This window comes from Falco naumanni, chromosome 8 (assembly GCF_017639655.2).
Source record: "Falco naumanni isolate bFalNau1 chromosome 8, bFalNau1.pat, whole genome shotgun sequence".
NCBI lineage: Eukaryota > Metazoa > Chordata > Aves > Falconiformes > Falconidae > Falco > Falco naumanni.
Window position 1 is genome coordinate 59,623,038 of NC_054061.1, and position 19,015 is coordinate 59,642,052.

A 19,015-nucleotide genomic window follows, 5' to 3' on the forward strand; every position below is an offset into this window, starting at 1 on the left:
GGGCCCACTGCAGGCTGTCACCACAGAGACTTGGGATTAGCTGGTGGCCGTGTGGGACTCGGCTCCAGGCTGTCCTGCTGTCCCTACAGCTCCACAGGGAGGAGGAGCTCCACTATACAGCCGGCCATATCTGTACTGGAGCTTTAAAAGATAGAGAAACATGCTAAACCTACACGGGCACAGTGTTCTATCTGTATAAATAAAGGTTTTAGGTAGTCATTTACGTTACACGTGGAGGAAGATCAAAAGTAGGTTTGGGACAATGACTCAGTGTCAGTGCTGAACACTGAGAAACAATACCTGGGACTTTTACCCCATGTGCTGGGGAGCAGATGTGACGGTTTCTGAGAAGCACTCGGCCTCCCGCAGCACTGCCCCACGCTGCCACCCACACCCCACGTACAGGGAGATCCAACAGAGCCATGCTCTGCGATGCCCGCAGCACCGCCGTGCGTCGGAGGAGCACTTACTCTGCAGCCATCTTTCCTTCCTCAGCTTCATTTTTTCTTTTTTGGAAAGAACTGGTTTTTCTTCTAAACCTAGAAGAGAAGAGAGACATAAGATGAAGCCTGGCTCCTGTACACAAATTCAGTGCTGGACACCTCCCAAAGACAGCACAGTCCGTAATATTTTGTTCAACCCTTGATGCTTTTGAACTTGCTGGCACGTCAGGCAGGCTGCAGGCAGACTGGGGGCTGCACCGCACCTCAACTTTTAGCCAAACAAATCAAACCCAGCTCGCTGTCGGTTAAAAAATAAGAAATGGGCAAGTAGATTAGATCATCAGCCACACAGACCCTGTTTTCTCAGGCCAGGTAGCTCGAGAGACCCTTGCCCTGTTGTTCTGCACTCCTGCGTGAGCCTGGCCTGGGAGCTGGCATTTCCTTCTGAAGACTGGCTGCAAGTGATGGCAGGACTGACAGGTTCCAGAACTGGGAGCAAAAAGCAAATTTTAATCTGAAAATACGCAGGCTGATAAAGCTAAGAAGGAAAACATGGGCTGCAGACATGCGTGAGGGCAGGAGAGGGGAATGGCGACCTGGCATCAGCACCTACCCAGACAGCACGTGGCAAGTGGGGAAGGACCGAAAAGGGTCTGAAATACGCAGATCTGTGGCAGCCCTAAGGAGCAGCTGATTACTAACAGCTTGTAAAAAAGGCTAGTACCTACTCTATACCAAATTCAGTATTTGGAAACCAGCTGTTGATCACTGATACCCAACACCAAGCAAAATAACGTCAGAGATAGGTTTAATGGAGATCCGTTGCAGACGCTGTAAAAATTTATCTTATCTTCGGTGTTTAAAACAAAATTGTCTTTATTCAACTTTTCTCCTACAGTGTGCTGGGAATACTGCTACAGGAGTGCCAACGGAGGAACAAGCTCCCCAAAGAACACTCCTCTCACCTCAGGTTATTCTTAAGCCTGGAAAATTAAAAATACCCTTTTTCTCCCCAAAAGAAACAGGAGGAAGGAATTCAATGCAACTCTGAAAACAACTCACTGGACAATTTCTTTGAAGCTGCAAATCTTTCAGGATTATTTAAACAAAAGCAGGGTCATAATTTAGTCATTTCAATGCCTTAAGATCAGAACAAGCCTCCTGGGGCTGGGGAGACTTTTCCATAAAGCCAACAACCACCACCATGTCTGGAGTTTCTAGAGGACATGGAAAATGAAGCTGTAGCTTTCACTGCCTTGTGTCCCAGAAAAAATATACGACCGCAGTCAATGCACCCAAGAAGCCAGAAGTCAAACCACACCTGGAAGCCGTCACTTATTTACAAAGCTCAGGGATGTCTTGGGGGGTTTGTATGCCACTGATGCTGCTATCCATTTTTCCATCTCCTGCATGGAGCACTGATGCACGGACACTGTGCTAGGGCTGGGCCAGCAGGACAGCCCTGCGGGACACAGGGCCAGGCAGCAACGGAGCCAAACATCTCATCACATCAAGGGAACATTTCCTCAGTCGTTTGCTGTGGTATGAAAGCAGATGCTAAAACAACTAATTGCACGTTCCAATAACCAACTCCCAGCTACCCCCCACCTCATGTACCTGCAGTTTCAGGAAAAAAAAAAAAAAAAAAAGATGAACCATGACAGGCCAAAACAGGAATCGCACCCCGATGATCTCTGGGGGGCTGCCCACAGGAGACCCCCCTGCCCTGGCTCGCTGGCTGCCCCAGCCTGCCCAGTGGTGGTGGGGCCGGGGAGATCTGCCCCCTTTGTCTGAAAACACGCTCATTACTTCATTGGGAAAACAGCTCCTGGCAGGATTTGTTAATGAAAATAATTAAAAAAAAAAAAAAAAATTCAGCCAGCTGGCCAATACTAGTAATAACATCAATTCAGATTTTTCTTTTTTTTTTTTTTTTTTTTTTTTTCCCAAATGGCAGCGGAATATTTAAGGAAACACAAAAGCTGTTTCCTTGGCAGGAGCCCAACCGTGCAGCAGGCCGGGATGGCGGCCGGCACCCGGGGCCAGCAGCCGCACATCGCCGAGGGTGCGGGGAGGGGAGCCCGATCCCTCCTCTGCCCGCCACCAGCAGCCAGCAAAGCTGCCGCTTTCTGCCCTTTCTCACTGCCTGCTCCCCGGACACCTCCATTTGATGTCTCCCACCCCACCCCTCAGGAGGTGATCTTGCTGCTGGAAGGTGCCAAGTTGTGTTTGGCAAGTTCCAGTGGCAATGCCGAGTGCCAAAGCCGCTGGAAACCCACTGGAGAACAGCGGAGGCAGAATTTAGCTAGTTAATTAATGGCACAGACTGTCCCCAAGGTAGTCTTTTATTTTTATTTAGCTTGCAAGCACCTCTGAGATCAAAGCCAGACCGCAGCTCCAGTTTAATTATTTTTCTGTGAAATCAGAAGGCTTTGGGTCCCCCCCTCTGGCCCATTCCACATGTGATTTAACAACACTTGCCTTTGAAACCTTGTGCACAGAAGAAAGGTGAGCAAACCCCACTTACATTAGCTGAGAGTAATTTACATACTGTAAACTTGAAAACTGTTCTTTTTAGCGAGGATACGTTCTTTCTTCCCTCTAATCTGTGCGGTACAAAACATCTCAAATATAAACACATTAAAAAAAACCAATAGCTTTTTGTGTCCTACATCAAATGTTGAATACTACTCCTGGCAGTTCTCAGGATCCTGCTTTCATGCAGACAAGCAGATACTTTTTTTGAGTACGGCTTCTTTCATTTCAAAAAGATGAGGTTTTTTGGTAGAGGGCTTCTTAGACTGAAAAATAATAATAAATGTATATATATCTATATATGACTGCTTTTCCTAAAGGACTCCTTCGACTGAAAATATATATATCCCACCTTAAAAAGCCCCATTTTATCCTTTCTAGGCATCTGGAAAGAAGCTGGACTGGGTTAAAGCCAGAACACTACAGGCCTCCCTGCGCCCCAAGGTCCCACTATTTAAGTTTGACTCCACAACGGAGAGGGTGAAACCCCAGGCTTCGCTGTTCCAGGAAACCACGCTGCTTCAAGGAGTTGGCTATGAGCAGAAATATCAGGTATGAGCAGAAATATGAAATAAACCTGTGCCTGTGCAACGCCACGCGAGCAGAGGAGGGTCCTTCAGCACCGGGCATCTGCTCCCCCCCATGCAAAGCTGCAGCTGAGCACCAAGTCCCCTCTTTGGTATGAGCTATTAAGAAATAGCACGTAGTATTAAGTATTATTCCCAGAACTCTGATGATACATAACAGTAAAGCTGTTGCTGCTCGAAACATAATATTTTGGCAAAACAGGGTACGGTATAAATTGAAGTTAAACAACAACAGATGTGTTAATTTTAGCCTCAGTTGTATAATAGCAGCAAAAATGAGCATATGCCTACAGCTGTGGGATGAGTTCCCTAAAGAAATTCAAAGATTATATCCAAAAGCAGAAAACTGGGTCTGGTTTGGTTTTGGTTGTTTTTTTTGTTTGTTTTGGGCTTTTGTTTGTTGGGTTTTTTTTAATTACGTGCTGACACTTGTAAATTGTCTGATACCCTTTTCCACCGAAAGAGCCTGGGAAAGGGTAACCCCAGTCTCCTGGGGCAAACACAACGGTGCTGTGACCTGACGGATGCCAGCACAGAACCACTGAAGGTATTCTCTTTCCTCTAGGAAGAAAGTTGAAAGACAACAAGGGCCAGGCAGAACGTCAGCCAAGATGTCCTCCAGCAGAGATGGTGCTCCACGGGAGCCAGCCTGGTGGCTCACTGCCCTCATGCCACCCAACAGCTCAGCTGCCAACCAGGTGACCTCCAGCTCTGCTTCTCCTCCAGAAAGCACAGACACAGAAGCACCCATGGAGCTTGGGTCACTGGTGGGACCAAGGCTCAGAGGTGGCAAGGACAGAAGCAGCGGATTGATATCCAGGCTCTTTGCCCCCTTGCTCTTAGAGAAGCCCCCGGGTACAGCATGGTCGCCTGTACGTGGTGCACAGAGACCACGGAATGTTTGGGTTTTACCTAGTCCAAGCCCTGCCACCCTGAGCCAGCTCAGGAACCGGTGCTGGAGAAGATGACAGCCTCTGCTGGGACAGGGCAGGTTTCACCATGGATACAGCCTTTGCTTTTTATGTTCCAAAACAAGCTGCATTATTTTTGTTCACGCTTAATCATTACACCAGCATGCAGCCTTTCCTCCTATCCCCAATGAGGAAGGCATCCTATTTAAAGTCGGATCTGCATTCTCAACCCTTCCAGATCCCCTGGTTATTTAAAGTGAAGCCTAACTCCAAGCCCAGCTTCCCATCTGAGACCCAGAAGAGCAGCGTGATCATGTCCTCACACCAAGGTCATGCCTTTGTCAGGCCTGGTAAACATCCCCGGGCTCTGACCAGCTACAGCAAGGGCACGAAACCTCCCTCTGCAGAAGAGCGGAGACTCAGCTCTAGTTAGCCGCATAAGCGCACAAGTGACATGCCATCTGAAGCGGGAGCAGTTCCCCTCAGGAGGTGACTGGGAAGTCACAATCTGCACAGCAGTCTGTGATAGGCAACTCTAGAGACAAAGTCTGTCCTCCCAAGCGATGGCTTAAGCGCTGCAGGCACGCTCAGCCCCTGCCACAAGGAAAAAGTATCTCCTCCCCCTCCTCTGCCCCAGGCCTTTCTCACTCTTCAGAAGTCCTCAGTCTTCCCACCGGCACCCTCTCAGCAGCCCTCCCCAGCACAGGGGATGACATTTCAAGGGCCAGTCTCAGACAGGCACACAGAGGATGCTCAAGGTGGCCCACTGCGTCACTGTCCTTAAAGCCACTCTGGCAGCTGGAAGGTTGTTTTCATAACCAGCGCAGAAAGAGGTAATGCGTTGGGGAACCCCGATTTCTGAAGCAAGCGTGCCTCAAGGACTGCAAAATGCCTTGGCTGAGCCAGGTGCTTGGCACTGCCACGTTCATGGCACAGAGAGATCCCAGAAACCACTGTAAGCCTCCCGGCCGAGAAGCTACAGCTGCCACAAGGAGCTCATCTCATCGGCCAGGTCGCAGGCTCCTCCCTAGGAAAAGTTACCTTTTGCTCTCGGAACAAGTCCATAAAACATGTACAGGGTACAAACATGGTGGGGTCAAAGGGAGAAATACCCCACCCATGATTTCTACGGCATGCAGCCTTCCTAGGGGAGAAATACCTACAGAAGTAGCACGGGGGACAGCAGGACAACACGTGGCCTCTGCTTTATTTTGTTCATGAATTTCCATTAGTTCCTTCCCTGTATTACCCCCATCCTGCTGCTAACACCCTGGAGGGCAGCAAATTAGGTCAGACCCATCGTAGTCCAGGGCATCAAAATACATTTTTCACATGCATTTTTCTGGTTTTGGAGAGTTTCTCATTTAAAAAAACTTTAAAGAAACCGTTTTTACTATCAGCATGTCCTGCTGAGTCACTGGGTAGGCGGTGAGACTGAAGAGGGAGAATGAAACACAGGATACCAGACAGACAGTGCCACTGTCTCATATCAGACAGGCCATGCTGCTTCTCCCCTTCCTGACCAGGAAAGCATTACGAGATGCAGGCAGGACCCACGAGAGACAAAGCATCTGTAGAAGCATTTGCTGGCACCTACAGGAAGAGGAGGACTTGCCTACATCGGGCAGAATGAATCAAGTATTGAACTTGTCTTTCAGAAAGCCTAGCTTGAAGCAAACCCAAGGGGATGAATGCTAACCACGCGACATCTACGAGAGCTCCTGAAATTCTGCATGCAGGAATTACTCTCTTTAATAGTTTTTTTTTTCTTCTTTTTTTTTTCTTTAAACTACTTTGTCCTTACTACATTGCAGATGTTTTGTCTGAGTAAGTTAGGTGCTACCACTCACCATGCTTTTTTCCTGCGGCTTGCACATTTGGCTGTCATTTCTCTGGGAGTCTTGGATGACTACAGTGGGCAACAGCCAAACCAGCCTCTGTGTTCAGCAGATGTGGAGGTACATTCTTACGCTGAGCACAGAAGCAGTGAATGAGACGGCTCCTCACCTCTTTCTCAAATGCTTCCCTGGGCAGAGAAAAAACACCCTCTGGCAAAAGGTGCCACTGCTGAGGATGTTACCGTACCAGTGAAGGAGCTCTGCATCATTTGCTAGAAAAAGTGTCCCCAGTTGTGTGTCCTCACCAACCAGACAGGTCACCATGCTGCCTGGATTCAACAAGTCTTTGTGAGAAAAGATGCCGGATTACTTACTTCCCTTTGTATCTTTTCTACACCTAGAAAATAACCCAGTTCTCAGTGCTCCCTGAGCTGTAATATTCAAAAACCACAAAATCAAATGCAGAAAAGCTCAGCCACAGACAGGTACCCTGGGAAACACGTGCCACATCAGGGACTTTGCAAGACCAAGTGTGATTTTACTTGAGAAACAGGGTTTTTTCCAGCTTTGGGAATGAGTTTGCTTTCAAGAAAAGATATTTCAATCTCCCCTTGCCTCTGCGTCCACAGAGAGGGGGAAAAAAAAAGAAAAAAAAAAAGGGTGATGTACATACAAGTGTGTGTACATTTCTTCCAACAAAAAAAGCAGGCCCTCCAAAAGTATCTTGAAGTTCCACAGTGCAAATAAGATATTCTTATTTGTCAAGGACTGGCATGTCCAAAAAAGCTGACTTTTTCTTTGCTTCCTCTGGGATGTATTTACTTCCTGTGCAGCCCCATAAGCAGTTTAAATACCTGTGATCACAGTGAATTTTATGCCCAGCAGCTCTCAGCAAGTGCTGCTGCAGCTTCTAGCCTTACAAAAGGCCACCTAGTCCAAAGAGGAGAGAAGCAAGGGGCTAGGGCATCAATGCACGTTTGAGACACTCCCAGCAGCTCAGTTCATGAGATTTCTTTCAGGTTTCATGATAAGCCATCTTGTCCTTCCTGCACACCCTTCTCCGATCACAGCAAATAACACAGAGAACAGCCACAGAAAATGAGAATTTGCTGTGTCTGCATGCGAGGCAGAATGAATGACAAAGCCTCCTGGCAATCAAACATATCCAAGGAGCTGGAGGTCTGCAGCAGAGCCTCAGTTTTTCCACACTCAGCCAAGAAACCTGACCATCTCCAACCTTCCGCCTCACTAGAAACCCCACCAGCTGGCTTCTGAGGGTGACCAACCAGACCCTCTGATTTCACCGTCCACGTAGAACCCCAAGAGTCAAGTCTCCAAAGGGTGCGAGAGACTGGAGCTGAGGCCAAACGCTGCTTCAGGGAGCGCCATGGGAGCCTGGTCCCGCAATGCCACCACGCATTTCCTTCCCTCACCTAAGGGAAACAAGTCTGATCAGCTCAAGATATTCCGTAAGAAACACGAACAAGGGCGTATCTGCCGGCTCTTGGGTTAGAAAGCTGGGGAGCTTGTACACTGGCATTAAGCGTTCCCACACAGATAAAGCAGCTTCCCCTGTTGTCATTCAGGTATAGGAGGCAACGGTGCTATGTGAAGCCCTCAAGACACGACTCTCAGGGGGAAGGACCCCCTGGGAGCACAGGCAGCCCCCCACTACCTATGGACGTCAGCCTTCCCAAAGTTGCAGCAGCCAGCCCTAGCAAAAGTTTTGCAAATAAGCAACATGTAATCCCCCTTGGGCATACACCCACTACACCCGCTTTTCTGCTCCTGCTGGGAACGAGACCTGGTCCGACAGGATTTGTAGTGTCTCTGTTCCACTGCCAATCCCTTCTCTTATCTGTGGAAGCCTAGCAAGCTGCTCTTCCCCCTCCTCCTCTCACCCAGCGCTCGCACTGTTTCTGGGAAGCAGCACATAAGCTTGGGGTGTGAAGCACTCCACAGCAGCCCAAGCGTTCGCAGCCTGGTCCAGCCATGGTGCAAGCTAGGACTGAAAGCAGCCTCAATGCTATCGTTTTCTCATCTCTGCCCCAGACACTTCTGACCTATTTATTTCTCAAGTTTTGAACAATACACCATTTCTTCCAATGCAACAGAAAAAATTCTGCTCCCTTAGCAAGAAGGCTGGCACGTGCTCGCTGCAGAGATGGTTTCCAAAATAAATCGCTAGAGATTTAAGTTCAGGCCCTCAGCTCTCACTAGCATGCAGTCTCAAATGCCATCCTTAAAGTCAAGCAAACCCAAAATTAAGTAGCCACCTCACTTTCCAGATTGTGCGCTGGGGGCACTTTCCTTGTGCAAGCCTGACACATGCAGAAAACCACAGACACAGAGGTGAGCCACAGGAAGAAGCAGTGAAGAACACCCTGAGCGTTTTACCACATGCAAAGGGACTACGGAAAAGATAAGAGAGGCTGTGTCCCCATTTATAAGCACTGACCTTTGGGAGAGGCTCACAGCACGGGCAGACTGCACACTGCTACCAGGTACCTGGAACCTCTCCATCGAACCGGGCTGGAGTCACAACACTGTTAGAAGATGGCTGCACCATGAGTGAGAGGGGTCAAACCCAAACCGGGTGGGTTAGGGCTGACCGCCCCCTGAACGGCTGTGAAGGGTGTGCACCCACGGATGCTGTCACAGCCTCCCACCGACGGAGCTTTCCCACCAGCTCAGTGCTGTAGCTCCCATCCATCACCGTCTTCCTCTCCTCCACTCTCTCTCCCCTCTGTATGATATGCTTCCAGATAGAGAGCAGCCGGCCAGCTGGAGAGCGTTTTTGCACAAAGGGCCCTAGGCTTCCTGGTGGGCACCAAGTTGAACATGAGCCTGAAACATGCCCTTGCAGCAAAGGCAGCCAGCGGTGTCCTGGGATGCATTAGGAGGAGCACTGCCTGCAGGCCAGCATCCTTCCCCCCTGCTCAGCACTCACGAGGCCACACCTGGAGCAATGGGTCCGTTTCCTCGGCTCCCCAGTACAAGGAAGGTATGGACTCACTGGAGTGAATCCAGCTAAGGGCCACTAAGATGATTAAAGGACTAGAGTATCTGTCACTTGAGAAGAGGCTGAGAGAGCTGGAAAAGAGGGGGCTCGGGGGAAATCCTATCAATGTGCGTAAAAACCTGATGGGAAGGAAGGAGAACAGGGAGCCAGACTATTCCCAGTGGTGCCCAGTGACAAGACAAGAGGCAGCGAGCACACATTGAAACATTTATTTTTGGGATAATACTCGGGGTTTTCACTGTAAGGTCAGTCAAAGACTGGAACAGGTTGCCCAAAGAGGTTATGGAGACTCTGTATCTGCATCTATGGAGACATTCAAAACCTAACTAGACAGTTTTTGTCAGTCCTGGACAACCTGCTGCATCTGACCCTGCTCGAGCAGGGGTTGAACTAGATCATCTTGAGAGGTTCCTTCCATCCTCAGCAATTTTCTGATTATGCGCAACATCCAAAGGAAAACACTCAGATAGTTTTCATGGGCGCACCTACTTTCCACACCCCTATAGGGGAGCTACCCTTTGGGAAAGATGTCTGCCATAAAACCAAAACACTTGCCTGGCATGGCAAGGGAAAGCACTGCAGAAGATTTTTCATCCCTACCCTTGGCTGCTGTTGATTTCAGGAAAGATCAGTGACACCAGCAGAGCACACCAGCTTAGTGCAGATCAGCCCCTGACACCAGCCTCAGCACACGCTGATCAGGCAGGGTAGCAGGGTTTTGCTTTCCAGTTTTTTTTTCCATAAGGCAAGAGCACTAGAAGTCCAGAGAGCAGGAGCTTCCCCACTGCCCCAACAGGGTACGACCCACCTTCCTGACTGGCCAGCGTGATGTGGACAGATCCATTCCCTCTTGAGCCCATCCTCAGTTTTTGTGCAGCGAGGAAAGCGCACCCATCTGTGGCTCTCCTGTCAGAGAAGGCCTGCCCTTGCAAAAACCGTACTTGAAAAGTCACCTTGGCAACAGAGTTCCTCTGAGCACGCATCTGTATAGGCAATGACTCACAGGTTTGCCATTGCAACCTGCAAACAAGGTACCAGGGGCATGCGGAGGTGGGAGGTGGGTGTCGTTCTGAGCTGGTTTTACCTCCTGCAGCAAGTATTTGCAAGGTTTGTACAAAACCATGGACACCACCAAGGTGAACCGCCGAAGCAGACTCCAGGGAGTCCACAGCACTGCACAGTCTGAACAGCTGGCAAGTCCCCCTCCGTGGAGGATAAAAATTTATATTTTAACAAAACAGAAAGATACCTGTACAAGAAAGAGTTGTGTGGATATTGCAGTTTCAATACTGAGCAGTGAGAAGAACAGAATACAATTTCTATAAAAGCTTAAACGGCAACAAATATCTGCAATGAGATTTCTCCTGAGACCCAAAGTAATTAATGCTTACCCATGGGTAAATTCTCTCCTTAGGGCTTACTGAAGGAGACAGAATACTGAAACGTCCCTATGCTTTTTGACAATGCCTTGCAGGCTCGTATTTTAAAGAGATTTTCACCAAAATATCGTTTCTGTTCCTGCTAACAAGATTACCTTTGACTACATTGTCTTTTGAAAACTTCGAAAAAATCAGAATACCTTCTGCAGTATTACATTGTGAAAGATCCAGATCTGAAGCGTTATACTATTTGATTTTACCTGATGCTTGTTAATTTATGCAAGATGCAAGAAAACACTAATTTACCTTAATTTCCGTGTCTTTTAACTGTATATTAGCTAGTAGACAATTAAATGGGCATTCTCTAGGGAGGTTTTCCATTTCTAGACACTGGTTCCTACAACCCCCCTTGCACTTTTTTTTTTTTTTTTGGTACCTGGCATTTCTTTTACAAGTCTGTTCCTACCTATCCCTTCACATATGCTCTTTCAGTATCTCAGAGGAGACAGCTCTGCTCAGTTGTAGCAGTTGCTACATTCTCAATGCACGGATTTAGTGGTGACCCTGCAAACTGGTCTTCAATCTCCTTCCCTAGGTCTGACCACAGGCAGATTTCTTCCCACCTGAATTTCTTCACTTCAATCCTTAGTTTCTGAAGAGCTCCTTTAACAGGACTGCAGACAGAAGACTTCTGTTTTATCCAAAATACTGATTTTGCTGTTTAGCAGTTTCATATAGTTGAAGCCACCCTACAACCCAGACAATTTTGTAGCTCCTGCAAGTTGCGCACAAGAGAGATTTAGACATAACCAATGTTTATTCATAATTATGAACACACTTGTATGTTCACCATAGCTGTGTTTTAACCACAGGCATTTCTCCTCAAAATACACAGCAGAAAACCTCATTTTATGGGGCATTTCCCTTGATGCCAAAGCAGTGGCCTGATGGGGTGCTGTGGGAAGGAGAGATAGCACACAACAATAGGGAAGTGAGGGGGGAAAAAAAAGTATTTAAAGATGCTCAGAAGAACTGCAGAAGCACAGAGGGCGAGACTTCCAAGGCAGACAGGCAAATATGTCACTGTCAGGTGCCACTGCAGCACTGGCAGCAGACCAGCGCACATGGAAGGATGTGCAAGATGATACCTACAATGAGTTCTGGAGTTGTTTTCTGTTCCTCAGGGATTACAACAGACACTACAATGTGTTACGTGGGGAGGCCCATCTTCCCCCCGCACTTCTCCAGATAATACACTTCATGAATTCGTTGGTTTATTGTTAGAAGTAGTGAGTTTTCCTCATTCCCTTGATCCAGGTTTAGGATCTAAAGCCATTTTCTCTCCCTCTACTAGGAAAAACAGGGCGCGGTAGAGATGCAGACAGAGAGCATCATCTGAAATTATTTCTTTCAGCTGAAATGCGGAAGGATAGGCAACCGGACTGCATTCACTGTGCGACTCTGAAACAAGCGCCTGCAGGAACCTCTACCTTAAGCAGATGATGAGGCAGGGACGCAGCCAGTAGGAAGAGCTGCAGCTGGACCTTTTCGAGATGGAGAAAAAGAGGCAGGAAGAATCCCAGGGCTCAGTCTTTCTGGTGCTGCTGAGTGAAGGCTGAGTACACATTACCTGAAGAGTTGCACAGCGAAATGTTATATAAAACTCCAGACAAGGCTGCACCTTCCATCCTCCCTTTGCATCTATTTCAATGCAAATACACACGAAGGTGCAGAAAGAGATTTTGTTTCTTTGGTAACATGCAGCTTAAGATCCTCGTGCAAGCCAGAAGTGCTGCCCTGTCCCTTCTCCTTCCTGGAGAAGTGTGCAGTAAACTCAGGCTGTCAGAACAAGCTTTGCAGTGAGGTGCAGCACAAAGCAGTAGTGACAGCGCTGGCATCCCTGGGACGCGTGTGGTCGCAGCTAGTCTGCAGAGCTTTCCGTAAAGCAGACTGCCCTTCGTCTTGCCTCTGAGCACCATCCTTCTCACCGTGTGGAAGCACACCACATTTCGTCGTGACTTTTGCTAGCACACTAATGATAGGTGGCAAATGCTTCCTCCATCCCAGGAAAGCCTGAGGACTCCAAATTCAAACTACTTCCGAATTTAAGAATACGTTAATGGAGATTTAAAAACTATCTCCATCAAAATCCTTTTAGTTTAATGCTTTCTACTTTATTTTGAAAAAAACACAACATTGCAAAATGACATTATTTCAAAGTTTTTTCCCAGTTTTTTCTGGCTCTTCCTCACAAACAATACTGCCTAGAAATCTATTTGTATCCCTGTTTTTCATTAGAAAATGCAAATTAGAAACCACTCTATAAGGAAAAAACAGCCCTAAGACTGTTCCATGCTAACCAGACATCCTGCAGAACCCACTCCATCAGGTGCCTTAAAACATGCAGAGGTTGTTATATCTACACTAATAGGGTAGAAATTTTTTTACAAAGTTGTGTGCCTTACAAAGAGTGCAGGATGTAACTGGAAAACACGTACAAAAAACAGAGCAGCATTATGCAGGCAAACCTCACTCTGACATTGCCTGAGTCAGCAACAGCATTTCTCCAGAAGGGGAAAATGACACAGCAAACAATTTTATAAATGGTATTTCTAATGACAGGTCCTCACATTGTTCTCCAAGCAGTCACAAGCTTGGTTTTCATTTATGGCTATTACCAAGCTTTGAATCTAAACGGCCTCCCAACATGCAAGTCCCACAAGTCAAGTCACAGCTCTGGCCACCCCACACAGAGTGGGACGTACCACAAGTATCACGGTCTACAGTCCATCCATTCTTACTTTAGGACAATTTGACTTGAGTATTTGAAAATACTTCTTGCAGGTTTCTTCAGACGCTCTACTTAGGCTGAGGCTGGGTACTCAGTGTCCAAATCGAGCTCAGTAACAAGCGGCATCCCTCAGGGCTCCCTACTGGGACCAGTACTGTTCAATACCTTGATTAATGACACAGACAGTGGTACTGAGTGCACCCTCAGTGCATTTGTACATGAAGCCAAGTGGCGTGGCTGATTCATTTGAGGGAAGGGATGCCATCCAGAGGGACCCTGACAGGCTAGAGGAGTGGACCCACGCGAGCCTCATGACATTCAACAAGGTCAAGTGCAAGGTCCTGCTACAATGCAACTGTGCTAATTTTCACAGCCACATAATTGGCTAGCCCAGTATTTAAATCCCCAAACATCTTAAAAGCTTCATAATAAAACGGGGGTTAGCTCATCACAGACACTGCAGTAACTAAGCAGGAGGGACACAAAGAAGAAAGCTCTGTATCTCCTAACACATTCATTGAGGTCGGGCTACGTGACATTTTTACGCTAGCTGTAGCACTGGGGGAGCCAGCAGGGACGCAGTTCCAGGTTAACCACACAGCTCATATTAAAGGCCACCTCTGACCAGAGGTTTTCAAAGATTTTTGATGGACAGAATCCAATGTGAACTGGTAGCAAGACTTCACAGCAGAGAAACATTTTTTCCTATCCGTGCTTCTTACGCCACGTATCCACAATGGCTCTCTGTGGGCTCTCGGCAGGTCTGAGGAAGGTGTGGGGGTCAGAGCAATGGAGACCACCAGGGAGCAAAGAGGACAAGTTGCATTTATTTGCACTTTGTGATGTGGAGACCTGGAGGAGGAAGGCATCTTCCAGCAAGCAGCTACGCAGCGCCTGAATCAGGTTAACCACTGACAGACAGACACTCTTGTGTGAGTAAAAGAGATGCTGGTATTTTCCAGGAAGCCCCCAGAAGGCACGAAGTTAACTGGAAATAGTCCAGCATGCCTTCCAACAGACAAAAGGATTTAGCAGCAACCACTGAGGTGGCATAGGGCTTCTAGAAATTTATGACCAGCAGAGAATAATGATCAGGAACAGGCAAGAAACAACAGTGCCAGCAGAACAGCAATACCCAGACCACCACTGGCCAAGGGACTCGCAACTATTAAAAGGCAAAAATGAAATCAAACACAGCACACTACTCCAAGGTCTCTCTACGCCCTTCCTCTCAATGCACCCACACACCACCACTTAAAACTAGTAGGTAAAGAACTATACTGGAATGACATCCTGTTACACATAATTAATATATTAACTAATTTGAGTGCCCGCTGCACTGTGATCAATACTTAATTATATTTCCAGGCAATACAACAATGTCAGCCAGATATTGAATTGAGTAGACAATGCAGATACATAACTTCAGGGTAAAAACAAAACCATCACAAGAACAGCAATAAGTGGGACTTGTACAGGAATTCCAGCAGCGCGCACAGACTGGAGAAAACAGATCACATCACAGATGTCTTCACAGTGAAGGAGGAGGAACTGAGCCATGAAGTTCAACAGAAGAATGTCAAAACTGGCTGAAATTATAGGTTCAAATGACAGAAAGATAAGGATGGAGCTCTTGCACAGAAAGAAAGGGAAGGGAGGGAAGCAGGAACAGCTAGGGAGGGGGCAGAAACAAGGGCATCAAGGGAAGCTTGACATCCACAAGATACCATTAAGTGTACAGTGAGCTTTGCCTTGCAGCAGACAGGTGCAGGGCTGCCAGGCAATTAACACCACAACAAAACTGAAGCACACAGAAACCCCAGCTGGGCACATGGGGTGAAGAGGTACTTTCAGGAAGGCAGCAGGACCACTTCTGTTCCCAGCCTGGTGACCTGAAGAGACTACTCACTCAGTCTTCTCTTCTCCACTGGGCACACGAGGAGCAAATCGGGCAAGTTTTATCCTCTCCTTTCATCAGTGGGGAAGGAATAAGCATTCAGAGGCACAGCAGAAGGCAGGGAAGAGCTGGGAAAGGATTACCCCCCCCCATTACTTCCTCAGTCTCTGGTTTGCCAGAGGGGCATCAAGTACTTCACCCCACCATCTTCCCTTTCAAAATAACTGTGCTCATGCCAATCAGTGCTTTGCAGAAAAATCTGCATTTATTACTTTTTAAACAAGACTGCTGACCCAGAAGTAACATCCAAGCCCAATCTCTGCATCCCACCATTCCATGTGGCAGTCACTATTCCAATGGCAGCAAGAACTTCAGCTTGCCCAAACTAGAAGACTGCGTAAAATTGATTCCTGAAGCCCTCCATGGCTTCACAAGTATCCAGAAATACAAGGACACAAAGGAAGCACATGTGTGAAACTGGGAGAAATCTTAGGAAAAGTCTTGAAGATCCACACGAGTATGCTTCCCAGCTAAAAGCTTCCCTTGCCTCTCCTTAGGAAATCTGCTAAATTAGCATCTGAAGCGTGTGTTTTCTTCCAGTTGTGAGAGCCTGTGAGTTTCAATCTAGACCTGAGGAAAGGGATTTGGCTGGGCAGCCCTGACTGAATGTATTCCTTTAACACTGCCACAGCGAGGAGCCGTTGCAGGGGACCTTTTCAGCAAGGCTGCATGCTCAGGAAGCAGAGGATGCTCAATCAGTAGGCAAGACCATCTTGCCACCATGGTCCAGAGAGCTGTAGAGCCTCAGACTCAGCCTGCCATTAAGTTGAGAGCACAGTGGCAGAGGTGTAACAAGGAAAATGAAACATCGCTCTGCTTTCCCTACTCAAAAAAAACTTCCATTAAGCAGAAATAGTGCTTCAGCATCTATAATCAAGCTGGGATTCCACAAAAATACATATTCTAGAACGTGTCAGGCAACAGACAAAAAGTCTGAAGTGTAGCCAGCCACACCTAAGGTATGCAGTCCTCAGCCTTTGCTAAACCATGCATCAGAGATGGAGCCTTGACTTAATTTAATAAACTCTCCATTTAGTAAATCTGTTTTCTTGGCACACCAGCAGCCTCTTCCACTACATGCCTGTACAAGCAAGTTTTCCAGCACACCACTCTTAAAGGTCTCTATATGCCAGCACCCCACCTCCTGTTAAAGGGATTGCTCCCATCCATCAGCAAATATCCATCAGCACAGTGAAAGCAGTAGCTTCTGCACAAGGGCCTCGCATTCCCATTAAAAATCAGAACAACTTCCTTCTAATGCAAATGGAAGAGAGCTAATTTAAGTCTCTGGCGTGGCTTCCTGCCTGAATCCAAGCCTATGAAGAAGAAGGGGACTGCCTGGGCAGATGCACTCCTCAGACTCTGCTGTGGTGCTGGCAGGATGCTCAGGGGTGGTTTGGGGAGCAGGGAAGAGGTCTGGAAGGTGCTGACCTGCTCCAGGGAATGCTGAATGCAGTATTGTATTGCTCGTCTGTAATGGAACTAGAGGGGGAAAAAAAAAAATCAATTGTAATCGACTTCTCTGTTAATGACACAGAGACAGGGCTGTTTCCTCTGGAAAGATCAACATCCAGTGTGCAGCAGTATCGATACGAGCAGCATTATCAACACATGACATTTGGAAACTTGGCACAGAGACAACAGCAGGCAGACCCCAGTGCAGAGCATCTCCAAGTGTAGGCAAACCAGCTTAGCTTACTCTGAGCTTACCCAAGAGCTTGCGGCTGCCACAGCAGCAGCCTTCCACCATGCCTCCCCCACACCCTCCTTCTCCAGCTCCGATGTGCACCTCCGACAGAAAAACCTGACTCGTTTCCACCCAGGTTAGTTTTCTGCTAGTTTAGTGAGCTGAACCAAATCAAGTCAGCATCAAGACAGGAAGACATGTGGTCAGAAGCAGGGGAAGGAGGAAGCAGGCCTCCTCATCCTCAGCTTTTTGAGACAGCTGGACTGATCTTTCAGACTTCAGCCCTGAGGTCTCAAGTACCCATAATCTATTTTAGACAGAACTTAAAATTTATGAGTAGCGATTATTCCAGCCTGACACGAATGAGCCTGCGAGTACTCCAAGCCCTCCGGACAGGCTCGCAAGCAAGGGCAGAAGCAACGTCTGTAGAACCTCTTGGGGCTGGAAGAACAAGGGGGCTTAAGGGATTTGGCACTGGCAGCACCTTCTACTTCAGCTCACTAGTTTGTTTTTCATAATAGTTATTAGGCACTGGAAGTTTTTAAGTGCCCAGCTAAGCATTTTGAGGAAAATAGCGCTCTATTCTCCAGGTTTTCCCTGCTGGCTACTGTCAAAAGACAGGATTGCCCAAATTTGCTACCCTTTTCTGGCGTGGTACACCAACTCATATGCTAAGCTATGTGGGAAGGTGAGGAAGGTCTTGTCACAGTAAGAGATTCAGCAGTGACAGCACTGACCAGCCCCTGAGAAACAAGAGAAACCTGCAAATTATAGCTTCATGCCTCTGGCTAAAGATCTGAATTCCAGGAGTGGGAAGAACGCTGAAAATTAAATACAATTTAAGAGTTTGATTAGTGGAAATTTTTTTTGTTTTCCAAGTTTCCTTCACACAGCCTAGACCAGAAAACCCTTAATGATCTACTAAATTCATGCTAAAAAAATAACAAAGGGATGAATGACCGCAATCTGGGAATAATTACTGCCTTGTGCCTAAATCATCCTAAACCGATTAGCTGAACTGCAACACCACCAGTTAAATCCATTCCAAGGCAGAGTGCAGTCCTCTCCCCTGCCCTCTGCATGCTCCCAGGAGCCCAGGTGTGAAAGTCCTGTTGATAGCTTGGGACAGAAGCAGTAGTGAGGCCAAGCTGGATCCTGAAATACATTCTGATTTCAAGGTTTTTCTAGATCTGTTCAAACCAAGCAACAAAAACACGTAATGGGGCCAAGAGCCCTGTGTCTAGCCTCTGCATCACTGAGGGCAGGCGACCCAGCTCACTGTCCAGAGGTCAGGCTGACCCACCCCATCCCTTATCTTGCAGGCACAGCTCCCCAACCAAAGGAACCACAGAAATGCATACTTCTCGCTGTTAGACAAGGAGGGGAAGAAAAATCTCCAGATCAGACATCCCAGCACCAATTCCCCCCCTGATGTGGAAGCATAAAACAGAAGTGGCTTCAGAAACAGCACAGGCGTCAACATCAAACCAGCAGCTTTTGACCTGCTTTAACACCAGATCAACAGCCTGAAAAATCTTCCCTCCTCCCTAATTTCACCTTCTCCTTTAATGTTTCTAGCTACAAATTTCTCAGCTGGGTTCTGCTTCTTCCTGAGGACCTAATTAGAAGAACAGACAGCCAAAAGGCAGCTGCCACAGCTTCACTGGGAAATAAGGCACCATGTGGCACAGGAGAAGGAAGGCCACCAGAGGCAGGACCTGGCATGATACCACAGCTTGATCTCCCAGCCAGACTTGGACACTACCTCAGGTTTGACTCCAGAAGAGCCACGTTGTTAAGACGGGTGGAGGTAAGGGGGTAAGGGGCTGGGCGTGCACTGGCAGAGGACTAACCTGGAAACCTGG

At 47.6% G+C, this 19,015-nt stretch overlaps 1 protein-coding gene across 1 annotated transcript in view; it reads right to left on the reverse strand.

Annotated features, from left to right (window-relative positions):
- FAM207A (family with sequence similarity 207 member A) overlaps positions 1 to 19,015 on the reverse strand; it is a 56,747-nt gene that overhangs the window by 11,533 nt on the left and 26,199 nt on the right. Inside the window, exon 3 of the mRNA XM_040604311.1 lies at positions 471 to 539. Coding sequence (XP_040460245.1) covers positions 471 to 539 — 69 coding nt within the window. The remainder of the gene's footprint in view (positions 1 to 470; positions 540 to 19,015) is intronic.